Below are 17713 nucleotides of genomic sequence, written 5' to 3' on the forward strand. Positions count from 1 at the left end.
TCTCAGTCATTGTGCTTAGGCTTCTTAATGATGTTTTAATAAGGGGTGCTCCTTCCCAGGAAAAATACGATGCTGGATGCCTGTCTCTCAGACCTAGATGGCTAGATGGTCACCCACAGCAAGGGAGAAAAGCTCATAGGCTTCAGAGGAAAACAAATTAAAATTATAGGTGGCTCTCCTCACTCCGTCTTTCTAAGAATGAGACACAGTGGGCCCTCATGGACTTCCCACCTCATGGCCACCCCAGCGTCTGATTTCCTCAGATCTGGATGAGGTCCTCTTGTCCCTCAGTACACAGGAGGCACTAATGGAGCTTTCATGCCTTCAAGAGGAAGCAGTTAAATCTAGCTGGATGCATTTCTTCCTGACACAAAGCTACACAGACTGGGAAATCTTCAGCTGATCTCTTTGTTATAGTACATTATTTTACAATTATTTTAAAATTATATTATGCACCAGGTGATGGGCAAAGATGAAGCTAGAGGCAGAAACTTGCACAGGAGGAAAAAAAGTTGCTTATTGCACTATTTATGGGTGATTGCAGCAAAATGAGGTCAAGACCCAGGCAGCCACTAAGCAGAACTCGGGAGGGGTTATTCATGAGCATGATGGTTATTTATGAGTGAGCAAACAGGGACTATCACATGCCCCTGTAACAAAGGCGACTTGTTCTATTTTCTTTCTGTTAATGTCCCACACAAGTAGGTACAACAGACTCAAACGTGTTTCCCTTTACGTCTTGTGCAGAAAGCAGGAATAAAGGTTCTTTATTTGCTGTTGATCAGAAGTTATGCTGCCTTTTCCCACCTCCAGACCAGGCTGGACACTGTGTGGAGTGAGCACCGAGCAGACTCCATAGAAGCCACTTGGGTGGAAGCCTCTGTCCATCTCAACAAGGGAAGCTGAGTGACAGGACAGGTGCTGTCATGAGAAGCACTTGAAAGAATCTTGGAAAAACCCAAAGGCAGGTGCTTTCTCTGCCAGGCTCTCCACAGCTGTCACATGATCCAATTCCCAGCCTGCTCTGCGGGTTTGCCCTGGAGGGTCGAGTGGGATCCCAGGATGCAGGATCAGCTCCATGTAGCTCATTCGTACATATAACACTGTTCAATCTAGTGAACAACTTCTATGTGCCAGTCCCTGAACTTGGGAACATAGAAATGAGTGAGACAAGGTCCCTGCCCTCTGAGCCCACAGTCTTGAAGGGAAAAAAAGACAAGTCTACAAGGGGACAAGGCAACACTGATTGTGGAACAAACAAAAGGCCCTTGGAGACTGGTGGTGGGGCGGGGTGTTGAATCAGGGGATTTGTTTGACAAAAGGAAGGATTTTCACAACAGAAATATACAGAAGTTGGTTTCAGGAGAGTCTCTCCACAGGCAAGAAGAGCTACATGTAAGTGTTGAGTACAGGTGCTGCAAGGCTATGTTATTGGAGAAAAATCTAGAAGGATAAACTAGAGTCAGAGCAGGAAGGGCACCAAAGGCTGTGCCAAGGAGTTTATACCTTGCCCTCTGAGGACCGATGTGATTTTTGACCAGAGAAGTTGCATCGATTAAAGATACTCTTAAATATTGATCAATAGATGAATTCTCCACAGGGGCAGGGAGGATTCTACGAGAATGAGGCAGATGAAGTGCAGTGTGATCAAAATGGCTTCTGTGTAAAAAATAATCCACATGTCTCAACTCCAACGATTAGAGCCTTAATAAAAACCAGTTTTTTCAGGGAAAACAAACAGATAAATTGGGTGTCCCTTCCATACCTTGTTCATAGAGAAACTGCAATTACAAATGTCTTTTGGAAGAAAAAAAGAAACACAACTCACATCAGACCCAGGGTGGTTTTTAAGGGATAATAGCACAATCCTTCCTCAAAGCATGGTCAAGGGTGCGTGTCTTATTGGGGCAACTAACTCTTTGACTCAATCCTAATGAAACTGAAACTATGATTATGAAGGTTGTATCACTGCTCTTGTAAAAGCCGGAATAAAGGAACAATTATCCTCAAGTTTTAAGTGGAAATATAATGACTTCATCCCACTCATCAATCAAAGACCTACTCTTTAAAAACTGCCAGTTGTAAAGGTCAGGCTTAATTGATCAGGAGGGAGAAAATTTCATGCTGTCCCACCTTCCTTCCTAAAGCATGGGAATTAGTAATTAAAAATTCCAAGTGACGGAAATGGCTTAACTAGGCACTGGACTCTCCCAATCACTGCTAAATCCTCAGATCAAGCAGTCTCACCTTGCAGACAGGTAGCACAGTGATGGGGAAACAGTGGTAAATGGAATCTTTTTATTACAAGCAGAAATTTGAAAGGGACTTCCTACTTCCACTGATTCTGAAAACAGATGTGAGTTTGGGTAGAAGTAGTCATCCACTCCTACATGTGCTTCTCCCTTAGTGTTCAGATCCTATTAATCACAGTAAATGGAAATTTTACCCAGGCCAACAGATTTAAAGGCTTTGCAAAGAGGACAATTTTACCACAAGAAACCGGCTCCCTGCCCTTCCCAGTCCTGGAATTTCCAATGCCCAGACAGTGAATAGTTGCATTGTGCAAACGAAGGAAGCAAACAGGAAAATCCGGAGGCGACGTTTCACTGCAGATTTCCTGCTGAGCATTCTGACCCCTGTTCGGACCAAATACCCCACTGATCTAGCTTCTGTACCAGAGGCTACCACCCACATCACTGAATTTCAGAGCAGCTCCACAGAGATGGGGGAGTCCTAAATCACCATTGTCTAAGAGCAAAATAAGACCTGAGGATGTGGAAAGCCTTTTCCAAAGACAAAGGCCTAATTGAGGGCAAAGTCAACACTGGCACTAGACAACTCAATTTGAAAGACAAAACCCTGACTCCAGGTCTGGGGGCCCAGGACAGTGCTCCTCTCCCCGCCCCATGCATGTGGATTCCGTAGGTTTTGTGGCCCCACCCTCTTCCCACCTCACATGTTCTCTCCTGCACTAACCTCAGCTGTTCTTGTGGTTTCTCTCATGACCCACCTGTAAATGATAATCATACCAAGATCTATGACCCTGACCTGTGGCTTGATCTCAACACCAAACTGCCACCTCTTCCTGGACATCGAGAATAGATGGCCTCTCACACGCAGTGTCCAAAGCCCACAAGTTCAGGATCCTCCCACCAACACCACCCCTTGACCACACAAGCCTCCTGAATCTGAATTCCCTACCCCATTAATGGTAGCACTATACGCCCAGAAACATCTTTAACTTCCCCTTATCCCAACCGCCTGTAAATACTTCAGCCATTTCCCAGTGCTCCAAAGGCCCCAGTACCCGCTGCCCCCGCCCTGGCCTAAACCCAGATTGTTTCCTTCCTAGAATACCACAGTGGAGTCATCTTCCTAGGACGCAGATCAGATCACATATTCCAGCAACTCTAAACTATTTAATAGGTCCTCTTTGCCTACTCAATACAGATTAAAAATAAAGTTATTTATTTATTTTGGCTCAACACAGTCTAAAAGTTTTCTAACAATTCAAGCTGTGTGAGCAGGTCATGAGCTACCTTCAAATAGAGTGAGTCCCCTGTCCTTCGGGCTTATGGTGTGGTCAGCCTACTCTGCAGAGGCTTCCCCACTCCCGCAGGGGAATGAGGGGAGGGGTTTCAAGCATCGGACATCAGAAAGAAGTTGGACAAAAGGACCTCCATGGCCCCTTTCAGACTTGAGATTCCATGGGCCTACTTATGCCTTTGGGACATCTGCCTGGCCCACGGACTCCTGGGAGAATTGCCCTGCTAGCCAGATACCCATAAAGTTGGATCCTCTGAAGTCACGTTCCTAATATCTGACCCTGCCTCCTGACCTGAGATGATTGGATCAGGATGGAGCCTGAGAAGGTTAATTGAGTGACACGAGCAACAAGAGTCAGGCACTGATTCCTGTTTTCGCAGCTCTAGGTGAAGGTCCGCAGTCTTGCGGCCGAGGCCCATGGAGCCCCCATGGTTCCTGCACTTTCTGCAACCTGGTGGCTTGTTCTTCCGTGAAGTTCACTGGTTTCCTTACAACGGTTTCCCTTTTGTCTATGACAGTGTGTTTCTGGTTCTTGCAACCCCGAGCTTGACCTAAAACTCTGCTCCCTGGGTTTCCCAAAGCCACAGAGAGGGCTGATAAAGATTTCCTCCTTGTGCTGGGTCCTTCTCATGAGTGTGGGGACAGGAAGTCTAATTCCTGAACCAAACTCCTTGTTCTTTCCTGAGAGAGCAAGTGCAACCAGAGAGCTCAGAGAGCACAGGTGGCTGCTCAGGCCAATTTTCATAGAAAAAATGTGACAGGACTCCCTCCTAGACCAAACTTTACTCAGGCTCCCCTGAGCCCTCTTCCTGACTAGGCCTCATCATTGGCCTGCTGTCTTGGCCTGCCAGGCCCAGTTTTAGCCAGAATCCTATTGAGTCCAGTTTTAGAGAGAATCCTGCTGATCCAGTTTAGCCAGAATTTCCCTGACCCTTGATGTCTGGTCAAGTTCCTCTTCCCCTACCTTTGATATTTGATCAAGTTCTTCTTAGTAATTTCCCATCCATGAGTCCCCCACTCCGCCCATTAGCTATAAATCCTCAGCTGCCCTTACTGTATTCGCAGTTGAGCTCAGTTCTGTACTGAAGTCTCTCTCCCCTACTGCAGTAGCTCAAATAAAACCTGTCCTGCCATTTTTAACCAGTGTCCAGAGCAACTTCTCTTTAACAGATGGAAACAGCTTTGTAGGAAGATGCAGAGAGCATGAGCAGCCCGTCAAAGTCAGCCCTTCAGAGAAACACAGTGCCCATTTCTGTCCTGACTCTGGCAGAGATTCTCCTTAACCAAACTTGAGTCAGTCTCCTCCGAGAACTCTTGACAAGGCCTCGCTCTTGGGTTCTGTCCTCGGCCTATTTAGTCCACTTTTAGCAAGAATCCTGCTGAGTCAATTTAGAGAAAATCCCCCACCCTTAATATCTGATCAAATTCTTCATCCTCTAACTGTCGAGTCAATTTAGCCAAAATCCACCTTGCTCCTGATGTTTCCTCTTAGAAATGTTTCATCCACTGACCCCTCCTTGTTTCTTGGCTATAAATTCCCACTTTCCCTTGTTGTATTTGGAGTTGAGCCCAATCTCTCTCCACTACTCTGAAACCCCCAGTGTCTTAGTCCCCCCGAATGAAGTCTGCCTTGCCCTCTTTGAAAAGCATCGTGAATGATTTTTTCTTTAACAACTCCTTGCCTTCTGCCAGAATACCCAAGGTTTGAGACTGCCTCTGAAGGGTTCTTCCATAATTAGAACTTTGAAAATATAGATAGATTTAGAACAGAAGAAAGAAATCCAGGAGATATGTGTCTCCCTCCTCACCCAGATCTGCTTGGGCACTTCCCTGCAGCCTGGACTGTTAACCTCTGGCGTCAGGGCCAGCTTGTACCTGGTTTCTAAGTCATTACACTGCTAAGTACAGGCATGCACTGCAGAAGTGCTAGAGTAGGCCCATTTCAGGCTGACCTCGTCCTCAGGAACAGAAGACCAGGGCATCCTCACTGAGGTCACTAATCTCACAGCCACCTCTGAGTGCTCTGAGGAAAACATGGCATGCTTCCAGTGTTCCCAAACTCCCTGTGGGGTGCAGGTGGCCAGACGTGCTTCCTGAGCCTGCCGTTCAGGCCACCAGAAGCTTCTATCAGCGGATTCACATTCTTACTCCAGGCAGTTTCTGGGCTAGGTTTTTAAAGGATCCAAACTAAATATCTGCCGCTATTAAAGAATAAGCTATAAACCATGCTTTGGGGGGGCTCCAGAAAGGATAAACTATGAAAGCTTCTTTCAAATAATATTTTTGTCTTGGGTTGACTGTGTCAGTTATAAAAAAGAATTCAGGTCCCTGATATCTTTAATATAGGCAAGTGGAAAGACATAATGAAAAGAGAAGCTATAAATTGTGTGTGTGTGTATTCACATACAATCACACACATATATACATACACACACATATATACATGTATATTTTTCACATATACTAACTCATCTGCCACATTTACAAATTACAATAAAAATGAAGATTAAAAAATAAAATTTGCTACATGAAAACATTCTTTTAGAATTTATTTTTGCTAAAGTCTCTGAATTGGAATATTCTATTAACCCAGTAGTCTTATTACAGTACCATCAGAAAATTTGACTTAAATCCATGATTTCTCTCATGAAAGGGAGAAAAAAAGCTTGTTTTCGTGCCATTTGTGTTAACTAACTTCATAAACGTTATGAACTGTAACCACCTCACCTAGTGTTTTTACAGTTTGGTGGCTATGAATTGAAGCTTCATAAAAAATGATTGATGAACGCACAGATACCATGCCTATATTTAAATTGCACCCACTTCATTCTGAGGAGGTCTGTATTTGTCCCATTACTCATTCCTGGAGGAACCTGGTGCCGCACCAGCATGAACCCCCGCACGCTCAGCAATCTACTGTAATCTCGGGTTCCGACGCACTCCCTGAGGCAACCAATATTTCTTTTGCATTGTTCACTTTTTTGGAGACTGCCAGCACAGAAGCCTGTGTGTTTAGAAATTCAAATCGGCTTCAAATCTTGTCAGAGCCACTGAGCTCTCATCTCAGGTTTGGGGGGAGACTAGGCTCCAAAGCACATTTCATTATTAACAATAAAGGGGAGAGAGAGAGTAAATAAAGGCTTGAAAGGGGACGTGCCCGGTCAGAGCTGAGTTCTTTACCTGCATTTGCAAGACTTTCATTTCTTTCCCAGGCAGAGTGATCTTTGGGGGACGAGAAGAGCCGACTGTGGATCTGGAAGATAAACAGAAACCTTCCCAGTTTTATATTTTTATTTGCCAGATATATAATCTTCAATAACATACATTACTATTTTTAAAAAATTTTGGAACATCCCTAGAATCTCTCCATTCCTCCAAGAAAGAATTACAGATTGTAATGAATACTTATTTCCATTTTCTTCCGTGTTAACTCTGCCAATGAATAAAGGGTAGGTTTCTGATGATTTCAAAATACACAAGAAAGAGGAAGGGAGGGAAAAAAATGTAATAAGCTAACATTGATTTTGCTACGGATTTTACTAGTAGATCAGAGAACCACATCTAATATTTCTTTTCTACCCCATCATAGTGCTGAATGAGTGTTGAGCTAAAATTGGACATTCAATAAGTATTGATAAATTGATTAACCATGAGCAATCAAATTTCAGGAATTAGCCTTCAAGGTCCAATGAAAATAAGATTGATATATACAAAAGTATTCTGCTGTCTGCAAGTGTGAGTGTCGTGCTAACTGTCTCTGCCAGGAGGCAAAGGTTTGTTTTGTAAGTTTATTCAGGAAGCAGTTCGCTGTGGCTGAGACCTTTGGTTCTGATTTATAAATTTATAATCCGACTCCGGAGCACCTCATCCCATACCGGCTCTGCCCTGTGGCCGTCATCCCTCTGGATACCCATGACCTCACCCCGAAGCTGGAGAATAACTCTTCTGACCCCTCTGTTGTAATCTTAGCATGATTTGTCGAGACAACACATTCGTGGAGCTCGAGCCGGCCTCTAATTCCCAACCCCAGTTGACTTCCTAGTCCCGAGCCTGAGTTAAGCTTCATGGTCCCATTTTTGGCCTCTTCTCATCCCCAGCATCTGGGCAACCAGCTTTCGGACTGCAGAGGGGAAGCTGCAGGTGAGAATTCTTCTGTCCCAAGCAGGAGCCTGGTCCCCCGGACTCCAGGGCAGTAGAGAGAGATGGGGGCAGGAGCTGGACTGCAGCTGGGATGAGATCAGGAGAATTAAACAGTTCCACACCATTTTCTGCCACTCCCTGGGCTTCCCCTCCTTGGGTCTAACTCAGCCTTTGCCTATTAGTAATATGATTATTAGTTATAATAGTCGTAAGGAGAAGACCTGCTGAGACTTCATACGGGCTGGGTGTTGTGCTCAGTGCTTTCCATACACCATCTCATGGAATTCTCACAACCATTAGAAAGATAGGTGATATCAGCCCTGCTACAGGAGCTGAGAAAGCCACGGCTAAGGCCACCCACTGGGGTGCCACATAGCCAGAGTTCAGACCAGGCTAGTCAGAACCCAATTGCCTAAGCTTTTAGCCAGTGTGTTCCAAATACTGTTATTATTTTTTTAACTAGGTATTATTATTTGGCTATTTGACTATACCTGGCTATACATATAGAGCCATTATACTTATATATATCCTTTTCTCAGACTTAGCATAGACATGTCATAGGGAATACTGGATAACATATGAAAACTCTTCCAGAAGGAAATAAAAGTGTGACAACATTAGACAGGGGGATGGAAAATAATTTAAATCCCAAATTAGGCAGAAGAAGTGAGTTATCTCTCCGCTGCTTCAAACACAACCAGGCAGGTGGGTCCGGAAGCTCTCTGGGGCAGGAGGGGTGTGGGATGAACCTGACTAGAAGAGATTTTAAGCCTCCTCTCTCCTGGGTTGTCTTGTATGTCTCTTTAAGAAAGATTTTGTACATATTGTGTGTGTGTGTGTGTGTGTGTGTGTGCGCGCGTGTGTATGAGGAAGACCAGCCCTGAGCTAACGTCTACTACCAATCCTCCTCCTTTTGGAAGGCCAATCTTGAGGAAGATTGGCCCTGGGCTAACATCCGTGCCCATCTTCCTCTGCTTTATATGGGACGCCGCCACAGCCTGGCCGGACAAGGGATGCGTCAGTCCGCACCAGGGATCCGAACCTGTGAACCCTGCGCCGCCAAAGCGGAGCGCGTGCACTTAACCGCGGCACCACTGCGCCGGCTCCCCCATACGTATTTTTTAAAGTAACTCTGTCAAGACTAGCAAGTGAGTTAACCTGGGACATGACCACATAGAGTTAATTTTCACCCAGCAATCTCCTGGCGCACCACACAATCCTCGGTGGAGAGCCCCAGCCCCGATGTGAGGTAACAGAGACTGAAGTGCACTGGTTCTGATCGAGGACAATTTCTCTCTCTCTGGGTCCCAGCAGCTGGCAGTGGATGGCAAGCAGACTAGGCCCCACAGCCCTCTGCAAATGCCTGGCTTCTCTGAAACCTGGAACTGTCTTGTACAGGCTCTGGCACTATTGATTCAGGAATCTCTGTCACCAACTGCCCCGGGTCTCAATCCAACAGTGATGTCCCAGCTTTGGCTCTACTTTTGCTGGTTGCTCATTGTAATCCCTTTGTGCAAAAGAGCAAGGCTTTTCATTGCCCTTGGGACAAAGAATCAAAGGGCCCTATGTGGTCTACCCCTGCTCATCTCTCTGATATCACTGGACACCTCTCTCCAGGCCACAAACTCTGTGCAAGCTTCCCTCATCCCCTGGAATGTGAATTCTCTCCCCCACCACAGGACCTTTGCATGTGTTGCTCCAGCGGTACAGCATGTTGCCTTCCTGGTCCTCCTCCAGATCTCGGCTCACATGACTTGCTCATGTGAGTGTCTCTCCAGACACCACTCTCAAAACTCTCAAAACTACATTCTGATTTATAAGCTCTTACAGAGCATTCCTTTCCCCTCAGAGCACTCACCTTGGTTTGTAAATACACATTGACTTGTGTGAATCCACAATTGATGTCTGCTTCTCTCCTGGACTATAACCCCTATGAAAATAAAATTATTTTTGCCTTGCTTGCCAATGGATTCCTAGCTCTTAGTATAGGGCCAATCACATAGTAGGCTTTTAATAAATATTTGTTGAAAAAAGAATGGAAGAATTAATCAATAAATTAATTAATTAACAAAAGCAGAGCCTCTCATCCAGGGCAAATTATGCACAGTGCCCTTTGGAATCCACTCTCCCGGCTCCTCGGAGATCCTGCACCATCAAGACTCCAGTTCTCTCCTCAGTCTTCAACTTTGCCTCCCTCAACATTTCTAACTGCCTTCAAATCTTTCTTAACTTAAAAACAAAACCAAAACACTCGCTCGCACACACACGCCACCTTCCTCCCTTTCACCTTCCCACTTGCAGCAAAGCTTCTTGAAGGAGATGGCCACACTGTCTGTCCCACCTCCTCGTCCCCCACTCAATCCTCGGTTTACCACAATCAATACCACATAGATTGAGCCACTATGATCTGTGATACTGGAATTATTCTCGCTGTGCTCTCCAGTGGCCACCTAGCTGCCAAGTCCAATAGATGTGTTCTATCAACAACTCCTGTTGTTACATTTCCTAAATATCTCTCCATTCCATCTCCACCTCCCTCTGCCCACCACCTTAACCCAGGCCCTCATAATTCTTGCCAAGACCACAACAGCCTCCTAACTCTCATTCCAGCAGCCTCCTCCCTCCACTTCATCATCTATGATGTGTCCAGAAGGTAAATCTGGTTACGTCTCTCCCCAGCTTAAAGCTCTTGGATTCCTAACTGATTCAAGACATAGTTAAAGACATATTCACAAGAACATTTTTGCAGTGTGGTTCATAATGGCAAAACATCGGCGGTATCAGAAATATCCAACAGCAGGGAATGGCTTTGCTAGTCAGAGTGCGTGTGTTAATGTGTCCGTTAACATTATAACAATTTTCATAGTCCACGCTACAGTCTCCGCATCTACAGACTATAACAACATATCCTGGGCTACCATGAATGCTATGCTAATTTGGATAGTATATCCTAAGTGACAGGGAAGCTTCAGCGGCTTTTGAACCAGGAGAGTTAGTGGCTTGGTTCAGCTATGTGTTAAAGCTTAGTCCTGAGATGGGCTGGATTACAGCCTTGTCTCTGGAGCCTCTGCTCATGAGCTGAAACTGATTGCTGCCTGTGTAAGACACAACATTTTGCAACTATGTTTCACCAAGACTAACATGTGACATATATTTATTTTTTTAATTTAAATTTTTTATTGTGGTAAAATATACTTAAAATTCACCCTCATAATCATTTTTGAATGTACAGTTCAGTGGGGTTAAATGCGTTCATAAAATTGTACAACCATTTCCACCATCCATCTCCATAATTCTTTTCATCTTGTAAAACTGAAACTCCATACCCATTAAACAGTAACTCCTCCTTCCCCGCTCCCCCTAGCCTGTGACAACCAACGTTCTTCTTTCTGTCTCTATGATTTTGACTACTCTAAGAACTTCATATAAGTGGAATCATGCAGTATGTGTCTTTTTGTGACTGGCTTATTTCACTTGGCATAATATCTTCCAGGTTTATCCATGTTGTAGTATATGTCAGAATTTCCTTCCTTTTAAGACTGAATAATATTCTATTGCATGTATATGCCACATTTTCCTTATCCATTCATCTGTCAATGGGCACACTTGAGTTGCTTTCACGTTTTACTATTGTGAATAATGTTCCTATGAACATTGGTGTACAAATTCTCTTCGAGCTCCTGCTTTCAGTTCTTTGGGGTATATACCCAGGAGTGAAATTGCTGGATCATATGGTGACTGTATTTTTAATTTTTTGAAGAACCACCTTTCTGTTTTCCACAGAGACTGCACCATTTTGCATTTCCACCAACAGTGCACAGGTGTTTGAATTGCTCCACATTCTTGACAACACTTGTTATTTTCTCAGTTTTTTTAATAGTAGCCATCCTAATGGATATGAAGTGGTATCTCATCGTTGTCTGATTTGCATTTCCCTAATGATTACTGATGTTGAGCATCTTTTCATGTGCTTATTGGCCGTTTGTATGTCTTCTGTGGATAAATGTTTATTTACTTCCTTTGCCTGTTTTTGAATTGAGTTGTTTATTTGTTCTTGGGTTTTAGTTCTCTATATGTTCTGGTTATTAATCCCTTATCAGATATACGATTTGCAAATATTTTCTCTCATTCTATGGGTTGCCTTTTTACACTGTTGATATTGTCTTTTGATGCAAAATTTTTTAAATTTTCATCAAGTCCAATTTGTCTATTTTTTTTTTTGTCGCCTGTGCCTTTGGTGTCATATCCAAGAAATCATTGCCAAATCCACTGCTGTGAAGATTTTGCTCTAGTTTTCTTCTGAGGTTTATGGTCTTAGGTCTTACATTTAGATCTTTGATCAATTTTGAGTTAATTTTAATATGTGGTGTTAGAAAGGGATCCAATTTCATTCTTTTTTTTTTTTAAAGATTTTATTTATTTATTTTTCCCCCCCAAAGCCCCAGTAGATAGTTGTATGTCATAGCTGCACATCCTTCTAGTTGCTGTATGTGGGACACCGCCTCAGCATGGCCGGAGAAGCGGCGTGTGGGTGCGCGCCCGGGATCCGAACCCGGGCCGCCAGCAGCGGAGTGCGCACACTTAACCGCTAAGCCACGGGGCCGGCCCCAATTTCATTCTTTTTCCTGTGGATATCCAGTTTTCCCAGTACCATTTGTTGAAAAGACTGTCCTTCCCCCATTGAATGGTCTGAACAACCTTGTCAAAAATCACTTGACTATATATGTGAGGGTTTATTTTGGGGCTCTCTGTTCTATTCTATTGCTCTGTGTATCTGTCTTTACACCAGCACCACACTGCTTTGAATACTGTAACTTTATAGTAAGTTTTGAAATCAGGAAGCATGAGTCTTCCAGCTTTGTTCTTCTCTTTCCAGATTGTTTTTGCTATGTGGGGTCCCTTGAGATTACAAATGAATTTTAGGATGGGCTTTTCTACTTCTACAAAAAAACATCATTGGGACTTCATAGGGATTGCGTTGAATCTATAGATCATTTTGGCTAGTATTGACATCTTAACAATATTAAGTCTCCTAACCCATGCATATGAGATGTGTTTCCATTTATTATGTCTTATTTAATTTCTTTCAGCAATGTTTTCTAGGTTTCATTGTACAAGTCTTCCACTTCCTTGGTTAAGATAGTTCCTAAGTATTTTATTCTTTTTGATGCTATTGTAAATGGAATTGTTTTCCTAATTTCCTTTTCAGACTGCTCATTGTTAGTGTATAGAAATGCAACTGAGGGGCCGGCCTGGTGGCGCAGTGGTTAAGTGCGTGTACTCTGCTTTGGCGGCCCGGGATTCACAGGTTCGGATCCCAGGCGCGGACCAATGCACCCCTTGTCAGGCCATGCTGTGGCAGCAACCCATATGAAGTAGACGAAGATGGGCATGGATTTTAGCCCAGGGCCAATCTTCCTCAGCAAAAGGAGGAGGATTGGCGGTGGATATTAGCTCAGGGCTGGTCTTCCTCACACACACACACACAAAAAAGAGAAAGAAAAAGAAATGCAACTGATTTTTGTGTGTTGACATTGTATCCTGCTATTTTGCTGAATTCATTTATTAGTTGTAACAGTTTTTTATGGAATCTTTAGGGTTTTCTACATATAAAATCATATCATCTACAAACAGAGATAATTTTACTTCTTCCTTTACAATTGGGATGCCTTTTATTTCTTTTTCTTGCCTAATTGCTCTGGCTGGAACTTCCAATACTGTGTTGCATAGAAGTGGTGAAAGCAGACATCCCGTCTTCTTCCTGATCTTAGAGGAAAAGCTTTCAGTCTTTCACCAATGAGTATAATGCCCACTGTGGGGCTCTCGTATATGGCTTTTACTATGTTAAGCTAATTTCCTTCTGTTCCTCATTTGTTGAGTGTGACATATATTTATTCATTCGTTTTCCATTTCCTCCCACTAGAATGTAAGCTCCACACTGTAAGTTCTTTGTTCAATGCAGTAACTGCAACACACAGAACAGCCCCAGGTCCATAATACGTCTTTGAAAATATATGCCGAATGAATGAAATGAATGAAAGGACTGTGAAGTGACATGAGAACATGCTTATGATATATTGTTAATGCAACAGGCAACACAAATGGATGTCTGCTAAGATTTCCACAAAGTAAAAATTAAAATTTTAGGAAAAAGCATACTAAAGTGAACATAGTGACACTCTTTCTACATGTAGAAATACGTTGCCTAATAAAAGAAACGTACTGCTGTAGTTCTTACTATTTACTACTCACTGGGAGAGTCTGATCAGCCCCAAGCTATTTCCTGAGTGATCCTTAAGCGACTCCTAACTCAGTCCTTTCAAGATCTTGTCTCCCTTAGGTCTCCGAAGCCATTAGTGTGTTATTTAGTGAATGGCAACAGCAATTTACCAAAGCCACACAATAGGGGAAAGATTAAAGACCCTGTTTTCCACCTCTATTCCCAGTGGCTCCAGGGCCTGGCTCAAGCCTGGGATCACAAAGGAGCTATCACTGAGGGCTCACTGCATGCTGACAATTACCTCATTGGATCCTCCAGCAACTCTGCGAGAGAAGGATAATATTATTTCCTCTTTACAGATGTGGAAATTGAAGCACAGAGAGGTTAAGTCACTTGTCCAAAGTCATACACACATCTAGTAAGCAAGTGGGGGAGCCCAGATTGGAACCCAGGCAATTAGGATCTACTTGGGAGAAAACTAAGCTTAGGCTCAAGCACATGAAGAGAATCATGATACCTCACAATCACAGGCAAAGTTCCAGGTTGCAAAGCTCTTTTATATACATTACTTCATTTTGATTCCCAATGTCCTGAGAAGTTGCCAGAACACACAGGGTTTTTATATAAAGAAACCAAGGCAGAGGGGCCGGCCTGGTGGCGTAGTGGTTAAGTTCGCGCACTCCGCTTTGGTGGCCCGGGATTCACCAGGTCAGATCCTGGGCGCAGACCTACCACTGCTCATCAAGCCATAGTGAGGCAGCATCCCACACAGAGCAACTAGAAGGATGCACAACCATGACGTACAACTATTTACTAGGGTTGTGGGAGAAAAAAGGAAAAAAAAAAAAAAAGGAGGAAGACTGGCAACAGATGTTAGCTCAGGGCCAATCTTCCTCATAAAAAAAAAAAAAAAGAAACCAAGGCAGAGAGAGTAAGAGACATAAATGCCCAAGAACAAGAAAATGGTGGCTCTGGCACCTACACCAGCCCTCCTGACCCTGGTTTGGTGTTCCTTCCACACCACCTCACCACCTGCCACCTTACAGAGTTCTACCTTACCAGCACCACCAACAGCAGAAATCCTGTGGTTAAGCCTGACACCAGCTAGGACATTGATAACATTGACAGCAAATTGACCTATGAGTTCCATCAGGAGCCAGAAGCTATGCACTGGCAAGATTTGAACATCGTAGGTCTAATAATACTAGAATCATCCATTTACACAAGATGAAATGCTTTACAAAACGACTTTCACATTCTCTCACTTGATCCTCCCAAGCCGTGCCATAACAGCTGGACTCTGATGAGCAAATACATTATTGTTTTTTGCTGTTGTTGTTGTTTACTGCCTCTCCCTTCAAGATATCTTAGTACTTACTATGAACCCATAATCCTTTATCTGCAATTCTAGAATCCATAAAGCTCTGAAATCAGGGAGTTTTTCTCTCTGAGTTTGTAGAAAACTAACCTGACAGCAAACCTTACCTGAGCTAACCTGAGGCTGTTTATAATATTAATGTATTCCATTTAGTGTGACTATTCATACATTTTATTGCAACAACATCTGTGAGCTTAATTACAGGGTGCCACCTCAGATCCCGCTGGGAATGTCGTGCAGTATTACCTTTCTGAAATAAAATTAAGACATAGTTGTTGAATCACATTTGGCCCCAAGAGTTTTGGGTGGAGAATTGTGGCTCAGTACTGCAGATATTTAATAAACTCACTAGTCCCTTGGTTAGGGTTTTCTATATCTCTCTCATACAGTCCCCACAAGATAGGCATTCCCTCTGCATTTTATAGATATGGGCACTGGGGTATGGAGAGATTAAGTAATTTGCTCTAGGTCACAGAGCTACTAACGACAGAGCCCTCCTCCAACTAGAACATAGTGTTCTCTGCATTCCCCACATTAGCGTGTGTGTGTGTGTGTGTGTGTGTGTGTGTGTGTGTTAGGGGTGGTGGAGGTAGTTAGAGGTGGTTCCTGGGCTTTATAAAGCATCAAGCAAGTAAAACAGGGACTGAAATTTCATATGCCCCAGGAAAGAAGAGAGGGGAGAAAATAATTAGAAACTGCCAGGCCTACACAGAACCCCACCTCCATTCTGCCTCTTCTGGACACATGCATGGTTGGCAGAGAGAACAGAGGAGGGATTCTGAATCTATTTATACCCCAAGTCATTAAAGACCAAGGGTGGATTTTGGCTGGGTCTTCTCTTTAGAATAATGGCAGACATTGCTGGAGTCTGCCAACAGAAAAACAGGAAGAGGGCCATTTCTTTTCAGCATCGCAATGCCTTCTTCCGGGGATGTTGGAGGTCCTACTAGAGGGCAGATAGCAAGCACGTGGCGTGGATGATTCCAGGTTGGACTGCCGATGGGTTTACGCAGCCTCTCTTGGGCTGGAATACACTCTCCAAGGCTAATCTAGATGCATGATTGATCTTCACCAGCGTTGCATTTTTATATTCAATCTTCTGAACTCTCTTCTGCAACAATAATTAATGTCAGATCAGGTTATGGATCAACAGTGTATTTTCTGGTTAATGCAACCCTGCACCTATAATCACTCAAAACTGAGATTTCTCACTCTGCCACGATTCCTTCTTCATGCTTCATCTCTTCATGTTTACATCTGGTTTAACTTTTTCTAATATAAAATAAATCAGCATGAAAAGCATTAGATTTTTCATTTAGATTCTCAATTGCCTTTTATTACTGAGATAATATCCCCTATCTGATTGCAAATGGTGGGATTATTCCCTTGTTAGGATCTGCATGACGATGCAGCGGGTCAATCTTCCCGTCTCTCCTTGATTCTCCTTCACTTTTGTTTTCAAGGGTGGTGTCTGTTGGGGTTCTGGTTTAAAAATGAGACAAATCAGGATGTAAAGAGGATATATTATTTCAATCACTCCTCCTCTTGCAAGACACACGGAGGAAGACAGCCTCCCCTGGCTGCCTAATGAGAAGTGGTCTATAGAGAGTTCGCTCCTCATTTTCCCACCAGGGTGACTTCGGCCCCCTGAGTGTTTGCAGGGATAAACGAGAGCAGCAGTGACGAAGCACTTGGCTGGAGATTTCCACACAAACATGGGGCGTGGGGGGAAAATAACTCCATAATATTGGCATGTTAATTACCCAGTTACAAAGTCAAATTTAGCTGAACTATTTTGTATATCAAAGAAGTAAATTTCCCCTGAGGTTCCTTAAGTATTCCTTTCAGCATGTTCTATTATGTTTCCTATCATTTGCAACATTTTCTCCTTACTTGAAAATGCGAGCTGATGATTCCAGAAACCGAATCCATTTCTTGTACCATGTGGAACCTTCTTTCCCCAGTAATTGTTTACTGCCACTGTCTACTTTCCCTCAATTAGAGTCCTGCATTGCTTGAAGTACTTCAAAATTGAATACAATAAAGTTACTCTGACTTTGGAACACCTCAGAAAGTTCCGAGAATTCAGTCGCCCACTCAACCCTACAACTTTTAACTCAATTGCTGTTGCTTTCCTTCTTTCAAAGGAAAAGAGACAAAAAAGGGAAAAAAACAGGACTGAGGGATTTCCCGTGCTTTGTCTCACCTGTTCCTGCGGCTCTCCTTCCCTGGGCCTGTGGGGAAAAGGCCTTTTTATCTCACACTGGTGGCTGCTGTTTGCAACTTCTTTTTCACGCAGACTGACAGAAAGCAATCTAAAAGAAGCCCTTTTGATAGCTTACTTTCACACCTCCTCAGACTTAGGAGAAATGATGACTTTTACTTAGTGAAGAATAGCAGAATAGAGTCCTTAATGGCTTTATAACAGA

The 17713-nt window shown here is 43.5% G+C and overlaps 1 protein-coding gene across 2 annotated transcripts in view; it reads right to left on the bottom strand.

Annotated features, from left to right (window-relative positions):
• The window catches only part of C6H10orf90 (chromosome 6 C10orf90 homolog), a 206919-nt gene that overhangs the window by 175493 nt on the left and 13713 nt on the right, over window positions 1-17713 (bottom strand). For both annotated transcript variants that reach the window (XM_087432987.1, XM_087432986.1), the window contains exon 2: window positions 6727-6799. In XM_087432987.1, coding sequence (XP_087289113.1) covers window positions 6727-6799 — 73 coding nt within the window. The remainder of the gene's footprint in view (window positions 1-6726; window positions 6800-17713) is intronic.

Source organism: Ceratotherium simum, chromosome 6 (assembly GCF_057802395.1).
Source record: "Ceratotherium simum simum isolate JZ-2026a chromosome 6, ASM5780239v1, whole genome shotgun sequence".
Classification (NCBI taxonomy): domain Eukaryota; kingdom Metazoa; phylum Chordata; class Mammalia; order Perissodactyla; family Rhinocerotidae; genus Ceratotherium; species Ceratotherium simum.